The sequence below is a fragment of the Rhipicephalus sanguineus genome, chromosome 1 (genome assembly GCF_013339695.2).
Source record: "Rhipicephalus sanguineus isolate Rsan-2018 chromosome 1, BIME_Rsan_1.4, whole genome shotgun sequence".
Classification (NCBI taxonomy): domain Eukaryota; kingdom Metazoa; phylum Arthropoda; class Arachnida; order Ixodida; family Ixodidae; genus Rhipicephalus; species Rhipicephalus sanguineus.
Genome location: NC_051176.1, coordinates 173,502,310 through 173,518,176, shown reverse-complemented (window position 1 = coordinate 173,518,176; position 15,867 = coordinate 173,502,310). Strand labels below are relative to the sequence as shown.

Here is a 15,867-nt window from a genome sequence, read left to right as displayed (position 1 = left end):
GGGGGGGGGGTCTGCAGCTTGACAAAGCTCCGACCCCGGAGTCCAACAGCAAGGAGAGCCTCGGTACACATCTAAATGTCTGTGCAGGAAGCAACAAAACATGCTAGGTAAATCAGCGCACATTGCCAAAAGGAAAGGAAAAAAAAAATTGTGAGCCATCCCACTTTGTGAAGGTGGATGACCAGCGAAGCTGTTTAACACGGCGGTGGCACCGCGGAAGCCAGGCTGTGAACGCGTGCCCGTCAACGTTCAAACGACCGTGCAGAGCCTACCGCGACCTGCGTCGTCGTGTCTGGCTTGCCGCCCGCCGGCGCCGACTTTTTTCTCTATGAGTAGGCTTCACTGCAACATACAATGTTGGAAAGCCAGCTTACAAAGACCAAGCTTACACCGATCCCCATAAAATCAACTTCACTTCTAAACACAAATGCATTGCTGGGAAGACAATTTTTCAGGGGCAATATAAATTTTTCAGGGGCAATATAAGCTATTTTATATCAAAAATATAAAGGCCCTTAGGCTTGCCATTATCATTTTATTGTTTGCTGTTGCCCTGAGGCATGCCACATCCTGGCAAAGTGCATTCAGCACAGATGACTACTGCCACCTCGGAGAGCCTGAGGAAACTAGCCACTTGTCCATGCACTGGAAAAATGCATGGACCCCTAGCCAAATACAGCTTCTCATTAAAAAAAAAAGCTACAAAGACTTAAAAATTTCGTGAACATTCCTTTGTTTGGCTTGGTGGTTGACCCATGCGGGGTGACGTTAACTCCATGAACATTTGTTTGTTTGGTTTGTTAGCCGACCCATGTGGGGTGCACATGTGGTGATGTCGAGCAACGCTGATTTACTCAAGGGCACACATGGATATTTGCTTGTGAAACAAAGGAGCAAGCATTTAATTAAAAAACAAGGCAAGGACTAATATACAAAGTAAGAAGGAGGAAGTTTGCAATAAAAACAACATATATAATAGCCTTAAATTATGCTCGATGTTAGAGATCAAGAGTGCAAAATAAATGATATGATGACCAAAAAAAATCATTGTTAGTGAAATAGGAGGGCACTCATTATCCACACCATGTGTGCATTATCCGAACAAGGCCTAATAAGCTATCTCGCTGCTTGGCGTGCACTCATCTATAGTCGGATACAACTTAAGAAGGCAGGAGAGGCCCCACCCAGACGACCGAAGCGCAGCTGCCAATCGCCTACGCGACTAAAGAAATAGTCCCGCTCATGCACGCACCGATGTTCTCCGAAGGCGGAGCCACCGGCCGTCCCACTCATGACGTCAGTCCCAAGTGCGCGCCCATTGGAGCAGGCTTGTGTTCATCCGCCTTTGAGAAGGAAATGCCGCTGCCTTCTAAAGTTGTATCCGACTATAGGGCACAGTAGCACAAATAAATTGAAAAGAAATTAAAAATTCTCTACGGACCAGTCCGTCAGTTTGTACTTGTGTGAGGGAGCTGACACAATGTCACTCAAAGGTCTTGGCGACCCTATGCCGTGAATGGCTGTGTTCACTTCCATGTTAGCTCGCTCTCGGCAACTACGCATACCCACAACACCATCAGCCACACTGTTTGCTCATGAAGCATCAAAATTAACTGTTCAGACAGCCAAAATTTCTTTAAGACCCTTCTAACCATACTTGAACAAGTAGCACAATAAACGAGGAGACAAGATGCTCGTCTGGTCTTCGTGTTCCTTCTTGTGTCCTTGCTTATTGTGCTATACTTGTTCAAATATGAATTCGTACAAACTTGCCCATGCAAATTTCAATTCTTGCAACCCTGCTATCATTGGTCGTTGATTCAAGCCTCTCCTCACCAAACTTTTCACCTCATTAGGTAATTCAGTCCCATGACTGAGATCAGTTACTTATAGGTGAGGCGGCTAATGAAACAAATTGAAAAAGCGGATGCACACCTCTTGGAGATGGTGCATGCCTAATTAAAAAAAAAATTTCTCTCAGAAGCTCTCTCCTACATCTCCACTTCTCTCACTCGACAATGAAGGAAGGTGCGAGGTTAATGAAAAAAAAAAAACAGTGCCAAGTTGGCAGACAGCTCGCATTTGAGAAACTGTTCTGTGATTTGACAAGTTTATCTCTTATTGATACATTGTTTTAAGTTCGTGTTCTTCCTTGTGTGTGCATGCACAAATGCAAAATTTGCAGCTGCTGTGACTCACTTTTGAAGAGATATGAGACAAGTTTGCCTCATGCAAAACCTATGAAAATTTGTAAAGGAAAAGGTGAAGACCATATTGTCGAGGGGAAAAAACATGCCTAGTCTTTCTAGACTTGCTCTGATTTAGTCAGTAAATAAAATTTATGCAAATTAATACAAGTTAACATGACATCCTAAACATAGGCATGTGCAGGGATCCTGATTAGGGGGGTGAAGTCTCTCCGAATCCCCCCCCCCCCCCCATGGTCGAGTTCAAAAGAAAACAAGTGTCGCAGCGGATGCAAAAATGAAAGCGAAGCAATGGCATGATTCCCACAATGGCCTGCCTTGTCCCCGGGCTTCCGGAAGTAAAAACGGGAAGTAAAGAGCTGTTGGAATGCAACATCAGTGGTTTTTGTCTGCCATTATCGTCAAAAAGCTGCATAGCCATAACCTTGCATTTTAAACAATGACGGGACAGGTCCAATTGAGTAAAGGTATGGGGCAGACTTGGCGCCTCCCTCGAATTATTGTAATTGCGGGGGGGGGGCTTCCCCCTGCCTCCCTCCCTCGTGCGCACGCCTGTGATCCTAAATAAACTATATAAACTACAGTCGTTCAAACATGCACAGTGCTTTGATGAATTGCATGTTGATTGCACCAAAACAACCTTCAAATGTGCACATTTACCCCCCCCCCTAAATTCCACCAAAAGCCGTTAAATTTTCCAACAATTGTGCCAACTCTTGTTCAACTCTTGTAAACTACAGGAAGTTCATTGCGAAAGACTGTCTTTCTAAAGAAAAGCGGTGCAACTCGTAACTCGCTGCGATGAAACTCTACGGTGAACTTCATCCCCAGCGAGTTGCTGTAAGTATATAATGTGGCATCCCACAATGTAATAATTGCTGCTTTAAGAACCATTCCGATCCACTACATTAAGATATTTTTTTCTCCGATGCAATGCAGAGCGTTGCAACCCCGCATAACTGCTGTAGTCATCAAGGCCAGTCAGGCACAACTGCTTTCCGCTCGCTTTCCTAATGAGGACACGCCCTCTGCCACCAGAGCTGCTTGCGCTGTGCAGGGTGCCTTTAGTGAAAACCATTGAGAATTCCGAGTGTTCTGCAGCTTTTCTCAAATAAGGGACATTTGTGTGTTGAGGACACTACCAGCTTTTTGGGTGTTGTTGTTCTTGTTTTGTTTATTTTCGTATTGGAGTTTGTCTTGCCAACTTTCAGCTTTCACTGCAAAAATCCCATAAGATTCCAAACATAGAAGTTTGAGAAAGCCAGTTAATAGCAGTTAGTGAGCGCAGAGAGTGAAGCTCTACTTCAAGATGAGAATACGATCGCATATCGGCATTCCTCAGAACTGTCAGGCCAGTGACATACTTTAAAAACTTCTAGTGCCATAATCAGAAAGGCAGCAGCCACTGCTTGGAGTGCAAGACATCAGTCCAACATATTTAGCGTACCCAAGTGGAATGTTAGGCCAAGGAACCTAATTTGGCCTTCCACCCTGGTGTATATGAAGTTTAAAGGGACACTAAAGAGAAACAATGAATTGGTCTAAATCAAAAAATTGTGCTCTGAGAACTCTAATGTCGTTAATTTTGCCATGATAGGTTTATTAATACAGGAGAAAATCATGTTCAAAGTTTCATTTTTAAATTTCGCGCCGAAATCTCCCTGCGTGATGTCACGAATTTCAAAGTGTATTTATCGTATTTTGGCACCATTGGCTCAACAAAATTACCCCAAACTTGGTATGTTAAATCTATGGCTCCCTCAGAGGACAATGTACTTCATTTTTACCGATTAGGAACTACGTAGTCCATAGTAGGCGCCATCAAAACATGTGACGTTGCGGCGAATGGTGTGGAAACTTCAATATGGCGGTGCCACCCACATTTTGTTTTTGCGCGTTTTCTCGCTTACTAAGCATCTTCTCGCAGCAAGCATGGTGTTTTTGGTACCGTGAAAGACTATTTTACTAATATGAGAAAAATCGTTTTGCTCTTTGGTATCCCTTTAAGCAACATGACCATAGCTTATATATATATGCTATTTATGACTTACCGTACCTCAACATCATAAGACTGAACTGCCTGATGTTCCAAAAGTGAAATATACCAACTAGAAGAGAATACAGAAGGAGATGATATTTTACATTCGGGTTTTTTCAAGATGACCTGCTCAAAGTTGGCTCTGCATTATGCTAGACCACTAACTTCTCACACTTTCCACTCGAAACGCATACTTTTCTTGTGACTGAATTTCACCAGCTAAAACTGTTACATGTGTTATCACTCGGCATAAGCTGCACCTGTGTATTGAAACTTTTTCACATGCTTTCGATAGCTCGATCAGGTTGCATGCATGATGCGAATGGTAGTTTAGTATGTCCAGCTCCTCTTCTATTTTTCAGTGCCTGGGCGAACGCTCTCCTCAGGCCGTCGAGCGCGCGCTCCGCGTCCGCTCGCCGCTGCCGCATGGTGGCGCTGTGCAAGTAGACTACGGGAAGCTGGCGCTGAACGGCCGCGCGTATCACGAAGCTCACGAATTCGTGTTTGCATCCAAATTTAATTGCATTTGTGGTTCTTGCAGGCTTTCAGAGGTACAGGGGATGGAAAGAAACGCGAAAATAGCGGCGCGCTGTTTTCACCACGCTCTAACCGTAGTGGCAATAAAACGATGCTAGATGGTCTTTTATTGTGTAATGGATGACGGCGTTTTTTCATCAATAATCCAGGCTATAATCACTTGAAAATAAATGCGAAACAGCAAAGAATGCAGATGCCGAAGGTTCGCGTGTCTTTCCATCCCCGCTGTACGTATTCCGCGGGCAGTCTGTCAGGCCGTGCTGCGGGTTCGATACTCGCACTCGAGTTTGATAGTATTCCCGTTTTATTTTCTATTTCAGGCTATTGCAAACCGCCCCAATGCCTTAGTATGTCACACTGCTGTGTTCCACTCTGCAAATGGAACTGAAAGAAATCCCGATTGTCCTTTTTTTATTTCCCTTTATTGACAAAGAAAAAAAATCTCACAGGGTCCCTTATGCATTCATCTAAGATGACTGAAAGGCGAGAGCCATCTTCTTCTTTTTCTTCTACAGTCAATGTATTGAACATTCCCTGCCTCCCTCCGAGATATTTCTGCGTCCAACGTGGTTTTCTTACAGCCTCAAGGATCGGAGGCAGTGCAAGCTTTCTGCACATCAGCGGAGGCATGCTCTGCCTTCGTGATCGGCCCACTTTGACCAAGCAAAGATGTAATATGATGACGTCACGTTATGTGACATCACGATGATGTCACAAATTTTTATATGTGACGTCAGACGATGACGTCATCACGTAATTATTTTTTGCATCACTCGTGCTGACGCCGCCGACGGTCAATTTTCGCGTTTAATGAGGCATCTAAGGCTTCCGCCTTAATAGGCTGCCCCATGCGACAAAAGCGTCCAGATCGACAGCCATTCGACCTCTATACTTTGCTCACTACCGAAAAGGGCAAATGGAAGAGAAACGAGAGATACCTGGGGAGCCAGATACTGAGGCTACAACAATCCGTCGATAAATACAAAGACGAGCTCAAGGAACTGACAATAGGCCGCGCCATTTTTCACGCCTTTCACATTGGCTCAAGTTGAGAGTCGGCACTTTATACTTGAACGACAACGTCTGTTCACACACATCGGTCAGGGTTGCAGGAAGCGCGCGGCATATGTAGCCGTTTTTGTTTGTTTTTCGTACCACCACGATTTAACTGGTTTAAGCTCTGAAATGGTGGAATCACTTGGCATAGTTCCTCTTTTTCTGGCACCAGCTGTTGCTTTCTCCCGGTGGCAACAAATGTAATTCTCAAAAGCTTTACGAAGAGAACGGGCGATCACGTATATCCCTGGAAGCAGCTTAGTGTCATTTCATGCTATTTAGCGCATGAACTCCAGGCGTGCGTATAGTGTGCTACACCAGTAGACGCTAGCACGCACCGGGGAACTTTCAGTATTTCGGTAGCACACATCGGGGAGCTTTCAGTATTAGCTCTTGGCAAATGCTGCTTTCGAAATTCGACTTTCAGACAGTCAAAAACCGACTCTTAGTCAAGCGAACGTAACGGTGACAAAACAATTTTCCGCACATTACTGGCATGCGCTCTCTGGTATAACGCTAGCAGACGACGCGCGAGCGTCTCAATCAAATAGCCGTGAAAGACACATGCCTTCGAAATGGGCTGGTTGCCCAGAACGACAAGTGCTTCATGATTCTAGTTTACAAGTTTTCATTATACTTTAAACAACGCGAATACAGCCGAAAACTGAACCATATAGCAGCTTCGAATGCAGCCACGGCATTCGTTTCCCCGAGCGACGACGCGACGGCGAGTCTACTACGGTGGCGGCGCCCGGCGGCTAAAAGCCGCACTAACGCCGACGGTCGGTTCCCATTGCGCTCCGCTCCTTCGCCCAGGCACAGAAAAATAGAGGAGGCGCTGGTATGTCCAAGAACTTGCAATCACCAGCGATAAGGCTGGAAGGTATGACGATGCATGTATAGAAGTCGACACATTTCACTCAAGGGGTTGATTACCGACTTTGCTTGCCAGTATCATTGTATTGTCTTGCTGTGCACAAGCACAAGTTCACCCGATAAATCTTTTACCAGTTTGCTTGCCACTATCATTGTACTGTGCGTGCTTTGTTTTGCTGAGCACAAGCACGAGTTCACCCGATAAATCTTTACCAGTTTGCTTGCCACTAGTATCATTGTACTGTGCATGCGTTGTTTTGCTGTGCACAAGCACAAGTTCACCCAATAAATCTACCAGTTTGCTTGCCACTGTCATTGTACTGTGCGTGCGTTGTTTTGCTTTGCACAAGCACAAGTTCACCCGATAAATCTTTACCAGTTTGGCTGCTGTATTCTTCACCGTCACAGACACACAATATCCTTGTACACTCACCGCCGCATGTTCAAACTATGCAGCTTGCCCATAGCACACACAACTTGTACTTTCCAAGAATGTATCACGAGGTTTCCCTGTGATTGGAACTTAGTCTCCGACATGAGTCGGAGCAAACCCCCCTGCCACCATTACTTAAACGAGGCGCCTGGCTCTCCTTGCATGGTGATTATGCAAGGGGAGCCAGACACACTTCCATAAAAGACAGAAAGTTGATCTGGTTGGTATGGAATCATGGTAAAAGAAGTTAAGCATGCATACACAGACACAAGAGATCAAGACAGCACAAATGGTGTTCGTATTGTTTTGATCGCTTCTTTTGGGTCCGTGTTTGCACGCCTACCTTGTTTAACACTTCCATTCAGTTATATACATAAATCCCCCACACATGCATATGCACATACATGCACACTTTCATAAATTCCCCACAAAGACATACATATGTATAGTCCTCACGGATTGAAATGTGGCATCAAATCTTTTAGTATAAGGACTGGTATTAGCAAGTGCTTGAGATAACCGCATTAATTCACTACAAATCTGGCCACTAAAGGTGATGTCTCTGATATGTGTTTGAGTCAAAATTATGCCAATATGACATGAATTGAAGACGGTGGAAATGAAATTATGTGCATTCCAAGGCCCTAAATTGTCGCGTTTCCATCAGTGAGCACTGCAGTACATACTTATATACAAACAGCCCATGTGAACGGGGGGAGGGGTGGCAAACCTTGCCTTCCCAACAACCCCATGAACAAAGGGCGACGATAGGTGACACTTCAGTTATGTTTAAAAATATTCACTCTGTTGAATAATGGTGAAGTTCATGGTAACTGCAGAAGTAAGCCAATGTTGCCTTGGTGTTGCAGGTTTAATAAATCAGAATGAACAAAACTATGAGAAAAGAAAAAATACATGATCTTACAAACTCTTGTAAATTGAGGTAACAGGAAGTGCCATGAAGTAAACAAAGTGGAACTGTATGGAACTGATAATAAGCATAAGCAGTACCCATTTTGTATCACAGTATTGAAAGAACAACAGGTAACTTAGAAATATTGGTAACTAATTTTCATGTGGATCCTACGATATTTTATTTGATTCACTACTTATAACTCTCTTTAGTGTTCTTTAAAGACTGCTGCAGGGTCTGATAGTTCTCCGTGGTTCATTAAACACTTTGTGGATGACTATAATATCAGGTTATTTTGAGTATTTAATAAACAATGGCAGTCCTAGTAGCATTGCTGCCGAGGCATGCAAACGCTTTATAAAAAGGAAGTTCTGCTCCTGAAGTCATCATATAATTTCAAAAAGCAAATGTAAGTATACACTTGAGGGGCTAAGAGCTTGCTGATGGAGTTGTAACCATGCAGTCACACCAGGCATCTTTTTCTGACAACACAGGCCTTGTGCTGGTTTTCCCGGTGATTGACTCCTACATGAAAGTTGACCTGAAGCCCAAGGTCTTTGAGGTGCCCGCACGTGAGGTATGGTGGATTAGTGCTAATACTAGTGCAGATTTTAATTGGTGCATTCTACCTAGGTTTTGACTGGTGATGGAGCCATCATCGAGGTGGGAGCAGAGTTGCATTGGCAGGTGGTCCACAGTGTCCGTTACGTCACTCGGGTAAAAGAGGTAGATGCAACAGTAGGAGCACTCTGCCAGCAGTGCTTGGCATCTCTTTTGGGCTGCAGCGACCAGGACGACTTAGACAGGCGACGGGAGGCCATTGAGGCCACACTTCTGGTATGTGCACATTATCTACCTTGTCAAAAACTGTAACCTGCGTTTGAATTTAATGCATAGGCACTTTTAACAGGTATGCTGAAGTACCTTTTGTAGGGTTACCTAGCAAGTACAGTGAATGGCCATGAAACTCTCTGCCATGGTTTATTGTCAGTCATAGTTTCCTGGGAATTAAATTCTTTCCCTAGTAGTCCCACCATATTTCAGAGAACTTTATCTGGCATGAGAAGACCTTGTGGGAAAACGTGCTTGTTCATATTAATGTCATCGCCAAACAAGCTAGACAAAAGGATGTGTAACTGATGGTCAGAAAATCCAGAGATTTCATTACAATGGCAAACAAAGCAAGTTCAAAGTTAATTTCACGATCCATATTTAATCTAAGAACATCAGATTTCAAGGGACTGATAACCAATCTTTATGGTACCTGATTTCTTTAGTGCAGCGGAAGGCTTACCAGTCACAGTGTGCAATCATGGAATGGTAAGGCAGAACACGCCATGAAACGTTTTTTATCAGTTTTTTTACCTGCAGTGCCGAAGAAGTCACACACACAACGCATACTGCAAACTGTGGTAGGTAAGCGTGATGTCGATTATACACTAGCAGACAAGTGAGGTCCTATCGGTCAAGCCTGTGTTGTGGCAGTTCATGTTCGCGCACTGCGGCAGGTTGCACATGCCTACACGTCACACACATGCGTGGAGGTTCAGCATGGCCTTTTTATTCCACTAGTTTCGGTGAAAGCAGCACCGTTTCTAAGTGGCAGCTTCTTTTACCTTGTAATAAGCTCAGAATAAAGTGGGAATGCCTAATAATATACAGACTGTAATTTTAACCAAGAATTATGGCGTGCTTATACAACAGAAGACCACATACATGAATCTAAATTACTCCTTCGCGCAGTACCAAGACTTGTCCACCAGGCAGCATGACGTACTAGTTTTCGTGACTTTCAAATGCATTTTATAGATAGAAACCATATTCAAATCGCAAAAAGAATGCTCGATTCTGTCACCATAATTCACAGTATTTCCATTTCCATTGGAATCTAATCACACCTTCTGGGCAGTTCCTAACCAGTCCCTTTAAGCTGTGCTTCTGATATGAATGGAATTCTAGAGTTGAAAGAAAAAGCAACAGTGCCCATTTTACTTACATTCAAAAAATGTTTTACAAGAATGTGCTCACTGAGTGCTGTCCTACTATAAAAATAGCATTGAAGCCTGTTATGAATTGTGATCCTTAATGTACTTGTTGAAATTTTGTAACAGATACTTTGCAAAGCTGTACTGAAGAGTTTTGTGTGGTTGTTTTAATGAGTGACTTTTAAATATGCGGAGGTTCTTAAAGGAACTCTGTGTAGACAGAGAAACGATTATTCCAAAACTTCTTTTTATCGATGTGGGGCTTCTTTTTATCGATGTGGGGGTAAGAGTTTCATTGCTGAAAGAGAAGGTAGTGGCCTAGCAAATTTTAAAATTTCGTGCCAAAACCTCAACACTAGTGCTCATACTTGTACATATATTAAATACTCTACTGAAGTTACTTCTCTCTTAAATATTTATCAGAGGACATAGTGTTTTGTTATTTACATATCTTACCACCATGGTGGCTTAGTGGTTATAGTGCTCTGCTGCTGACCTGAAAGAGGCGGCTTCGATCCCAGTTCTGGCGGCCACATTTCGATGAAGGCGAAATGCTAAAGGAATAGGCTTCGCTACAGCATCTTTCATAGCCTGAGTTGTTTGAGATATTAAACCCCATATACCAAGCAACCAACCTGATAACAAGATTTGTGGAAATGTGACTCTTTGATGCATTGAAAAAAAAAAATTGAAAGAAAGAATTTTAAAGCTTATCAAATTTATTATTTCTTTTAACCTTTGTGCTACACAGTTGTGTGCAACATGTCGTATTATGACAAAAAGTTTAAATTTTAAATGTAGAAGTGCAGACTAAGTGCAACTTCTTTTGTTCATTCATACTGACAAGGAAAAGATGTTTGTTGCAGAGTGCTGTTACATATATTGAGTACATTTCTTTTTCTTGTTTTCCCTTTTGTTTGATTTGTTATAGACCAAGCTGAATGAAACAATCCTTCCGTGGGGTCTGGAGGTCATCAAGGTTACTCTGTAAGTGTGCACTTTAGTCTATTCATTTGTAAAATGTACCAACATCATCATCATCACCATTATTATTATTATTATTATTATTATTATTATTATTATTATTATTATTATTATTATTATTATTATTATTATTATTATTATTTAGAAGGGACGAGTATATGCTACTGTCCCTTGTGGGACTGAAATTTAGCAACATTTCGTTTTCAAGAAATGCGAGATGCTGTGGACCCTATGGGTGTTCACCGGGGCTCTAAAAAAACTCACAGGGTCCTTCTTGCATTCACTTAAGAAGACTCGGAAGGCAAAAGCCATCTTCTATTTTTTTCTCAGTCGGTGTATTGATCCTCCCTCGCCTCCCTCCGAAAGCTTTCTGTTAGGGTTTGCTTGAAATATGAGCGCATAACATAGACAAGGACTTAATAACACACGGACAAGTCCTTGTCTACGTTATGCGCTCGTATTTCAAGCAAGCAGGATGAATCACCAACTAGCCCAGTCAGCCATTTTGACAATTTCTGTTAGGGGTGTGCGAATATTCGAGCTTTAAATTCGAATGGAATAGTTCCTGATCGAATAATTCGACAGGACGAATATCTAAAATGCGACAAAGGTCAATGGTGCACCTTGGTTAGGGTAGGTTGGCTAAAACTAACGCTAACGTCGCCGTTCATTAAACTTGCACTGACATCCTGGTTCAAAAGCGAGCGCATGTTGATCTTAAAGAAGATTATGTCATTTCCGCACGTAGAAAAACACATGAGAAAACTGTCCAGTCCTTCACACCTTTGCTCCCTAACTACTACTTGCATAGTTCGGTCGCACATGCCGCAAATGCCGTAAAACGACCTGACTTTGGCCTGCAAAACCCTCGGTGACTGGCTTTGCATATAAAAATTTGTTCATGCTGGGCAGTCGCCACTGCCGCTCCGCACCACTAGTTCAAAAACTCCCATCGTTCCGGCGCGCCGTTAAAACACTGCTGTGAACGGGTGCCCGAAGACTTCATCGCCATGGGTGCCCGAGCACCCATGGCGATGAAGCACAACACAACCAATGTCAGATGAGCCATGTTACGCGACCACAGGAGAAACGAAAGACTAGCTACCGTACACCCCTCTGTTGGGAGGTTAGGAGTGGCGCTGCTTACTTTAATGGCGGCTTTTCTATCAGTATGCCTGCGCGCCCATAAAAGCTGAAACAAAAACCACTCCCAAACAAGTGCGTAATGAAGCTGTCAGCACGCCGTAGCGTCTCTGATTTTTCCTTTGTCTTGTCGTAACTGGCGGTACATATTTCGTGTAAATATACTATTCGATATTGAATTCTATATTCGATATTTTTGGCCACTATTCGGCACTATTCGCACACCCCTACTTTCTGTAACTAATGGGGTTTTGCACTTCCTCCATGATCGGAGGCATTGCAAGCTTTCTGCACTTCACCTGGTTTTGCAGTGCTTTCGTGATTAGCCCACCTTTGACCAAGCCATGATGTCATGTGATGATGTCATCATGCAACGTCACATACCGTGACATCATGATGACATCATAGTGACATCACAAATTGTAATATAACTTTTCTAGCGCAGACTGACACACGGACAAAGAGAGGGAGCGACACTAGCGCTACTATCAACTGAAGGCTTTATTCAGCAAACGAAAACATATATATACCGACCCTGTCACCCTCTGCACATGCGCACCGTCGTAGGTGCAATGTCCGGAGCTATTTCACCATATCTGCTACTACTCCTTTCTTTCAGAAGCAACGCTTCGTTTTCAGAAATAGTTAATGACGGGTGGCTGATACAAGATGACTCCCTGATGTGGATGTGATATGCCTCTGCGAGCTCTCGTGTGGTGCGATCACAGTGCCTAAACAGAATGACTGTATCCGTAAAGCGTGCTTCGCACCCACACTGCGCACAATGCATCGCCAAATGCATCAGTGGCCTGCTCTTCAAAGACGACTGGTGCTTCAAAGGTGAGTGGTCAGCGGCCTGCCCTTCAAAGACGAGTTGTGCACAGTGTGGGTGCGAAGCACGCTTTCATCTCGGAGGCTTTGCTTGACCGGTTGTCCTGGCTCCTACCAAACCCCTACCAAAACGGCAGAGGGTAGCACAAGAAAATGAAAGAGGCGGATTGGAGGGGGGATGACTAACTGCATGCGCAAACACATTTATAACAGTTGACATTACATGAACAGTATGTGATGTACAATGCAGAAACGCAGTCGTAAACTAAAGGATTATGAAATTCTAGGTATGGCAATAATAAAGACGTGTCTCATAATCTTATTGTTTAACACTCGATTTCTACATTGCACTCTACACAATGTGTATGTGATGTTAACTACAGTTAAACCTCAATATAACAAGTTTCAATATAATGAAATTCTCTATATAATGAAGTATTTCACTTTTTACAACTTCATGTCCATAGAAAACTGTGTATTTTGAATTTCAGTATAACTAAATGTGTTTGTCCGTGATTTCAGTGTAACAGAATTTCACTGCTGCCGTAGAGGAAGACCAAGGCAATGAATTGAAACTTCTACTGATGTCAGTGGTCACATGGTTGACTTCCACATTTTTGTGAACTCATTTCTCAAATCGCGGGCTACATGAAAGGGAGCGGCCCCCCTAACCGGAGCAGCGTATTTTCTAGCAGTGGTTGCGGAGAAAAGGATGCTGCTGATTGCACTCCTCACCTTTGGAACGACGGAGATGGAGGCCATGCAGCATGTGAGAACCCTGGCGCGTTATGTCACATACTACTGTATTATCTGTACGCATTGCATAGTTCCATATTATGCGCTGCGCATGGCGTGCATAAATGCCCTCTTTGGTGTTTTTGATATTAACGCATGTGTCAATTATTCTATAAGTGATTGCGATCGTCCAGGAAACGGATGTCACCGATGGGGTTGGTATCTTGCAAGCAATCTCGATTCGCGAGATAAAATGACGTTGCCACATGTTTGGAGATCCATCGCAAATAACAGCTAAAAAAAAACCAGACGCGGGATACAGAAAGGAGTGACAAGGGTGCCTTGTCTCATTTGTTGCATTGTTATTTGCGATGGATTCATACCAACTAGCCTAGCTAACGACACTTCTGCATAGTTGGGGATATCACAGAGCTCACTGTCCGTGGTATTGAACTTGGAAGAAGCTGTTCTGGACTCGTAGAAGAATACAGTGCATTCCCAGTGAAAGAAATCGGAACGGGCTCATTTAGTGCAGTAGTAGTGGTTGTAAACTTTATTTGTGTCCGAGATGGGGTTTAGGGAGGAGGGGAGTGAGAGGGCCCGTCCTCATCTTCCTCGGGCGGCCAGACCTTGCGCTTCGGCAGTGTCTTCGTCCATCTGGATGACTTGGAGTTGGAGATCATGGTCTAAGCTGAACATTGCCGTCTCCAACTTCTCTAGGGTTGTGATGAGATGGAGAAGTGATGAGCTGGAAGGTTTTTTTTACTCATCAGGGGCACACACACATGATGATTTGAAAATCAGCTCTTTCTGCGCGTAATTTACAAACTGCTGTATATAGCCCATGATAGAGGGGACTGTACATCACTGTGTTTGGGAAAGCATGTGTCTGTAAAAGGCGCCAGGTTACTGATTGCTTTTTGTCTAAGTGTATATGTGCAGCGGCGTAATGCCCCCTGCCTTGGTGGTATTTCCTTGTAAGGTACCATATGGTTCCTCCTTGAACGGTGGAGTGATTCGACCTGCTCGTTCCAAGAGGTTGTCGTGTAGTTGTGGATGGCCAGTTCTCGGGCCAGACTGTGGGCAGCTTCGTTTCCTGGAAGACCAGAGAGCGCCGGTGCCCAGACAAGTTGCGTCCATCTGTGCCGGGTTTTGGTTACCCTGGCCAGTATTTTGAGAACTTCAACTGAAGGTTCTTTTCAGTAAGGGGAGCACTGCTGCAAGAAGTTTTATGCAGCCAATCAATATTTTTTGGAGCTCTTCACAGTTACCAGCCACACCACTATCAGCTCTACAAATTTATGCGCATGTTCTGTAATAATGCCGACTTACAAGACTTTAATTGACCCAATGCATAGCGGTCACCGAAATTTGCGATGCCGTACGGGTCTTACTTGATTCATAAAATTTGACGTACGATGTCACAAAACATAAAATAGGTCACCATAAACAGAAGTGCCATAATTGAAGTTGTCATTTTGCTGTCATGCGATTTTAGACTGCAGCTCCTTTTTTTGTCATGTGATGTCTTTTTTGTGTTGTGCATTCATCGGACTGAGTGGAGAGCATGTGATTTGGTTCAGTGAAGATGATAGCATCAGTGTTGTGCCACTCTGGGCAGCACCCAAGTTTTGGTGAAAAGCTGAGGCGAGAAAATGGGCGCGATAGCTTAGCTTAACCCACATTACCATAATGCATTAGACCTGCATTACTTTTGGTTTACACATGGGTCATTGCATGCCAAACGTCCCAGCCATTTTGGCAATCATCTCAAATGTACTCGAAAAAAATTGTGCCGATTTCTTGCATTAAAAATGACGAATTGCTAGTATATTTCGGAGATAAAAAATTTTTGGTCAAGTGGGAGCCTTTCGAATTGTGCAGAATGTTGCCTGTGTGTTGTTTGTCAGAAAAATTATTCTGGGAGTATCATTCCTTATTTTAATACCAAATTTGGTTTAGATACTAAGCAAAGGCATTTGTGTAAGATGTTCGAAGCTCAATAGTATTACTGCAATTTTTCTGTCATATACGCCAGAAAATTTGCCAATATGTTCTACGTTTGCATTCTTCCCCTTGTAATATTGCACTATATATGAATATCAGAGTAATGAATACTTACTCTACAG

The 15,867-nt window shown here is 43.4% G+C and overlaps 1 protein-coding gene across 2 annotated transcripts in view; it reads left to right on the top strand.

The window, feature by feature from the left end:
• LOC119402513 (stomatin-like protein 1) overlaps window positions 1-15,867 on the top strand; it is a 49,728-nt gene that overhangs the window by 789 nt on the left and 33,072 nt on the right. For both annotated transcript variants that reach the window (XM_037669665.2, XM_037669673.2), the window contains exons 4-6: window positions 8,555-8,637; window positions 8,694-8,897; window positions 10,977-11,032. In XM_037669665.2, coding sequence (XP_037525593.1) covers window positions 8,555-8,637; window positions 8,694-8,897; window positions 10,977-11,032 — 343 coding nt within the window. The remainder of the gene's footprint in view (window positions 1-8,554; window positions 8,638-8,693; window positions 8,898-10,976; window positions 11,033-15,867) is intronic.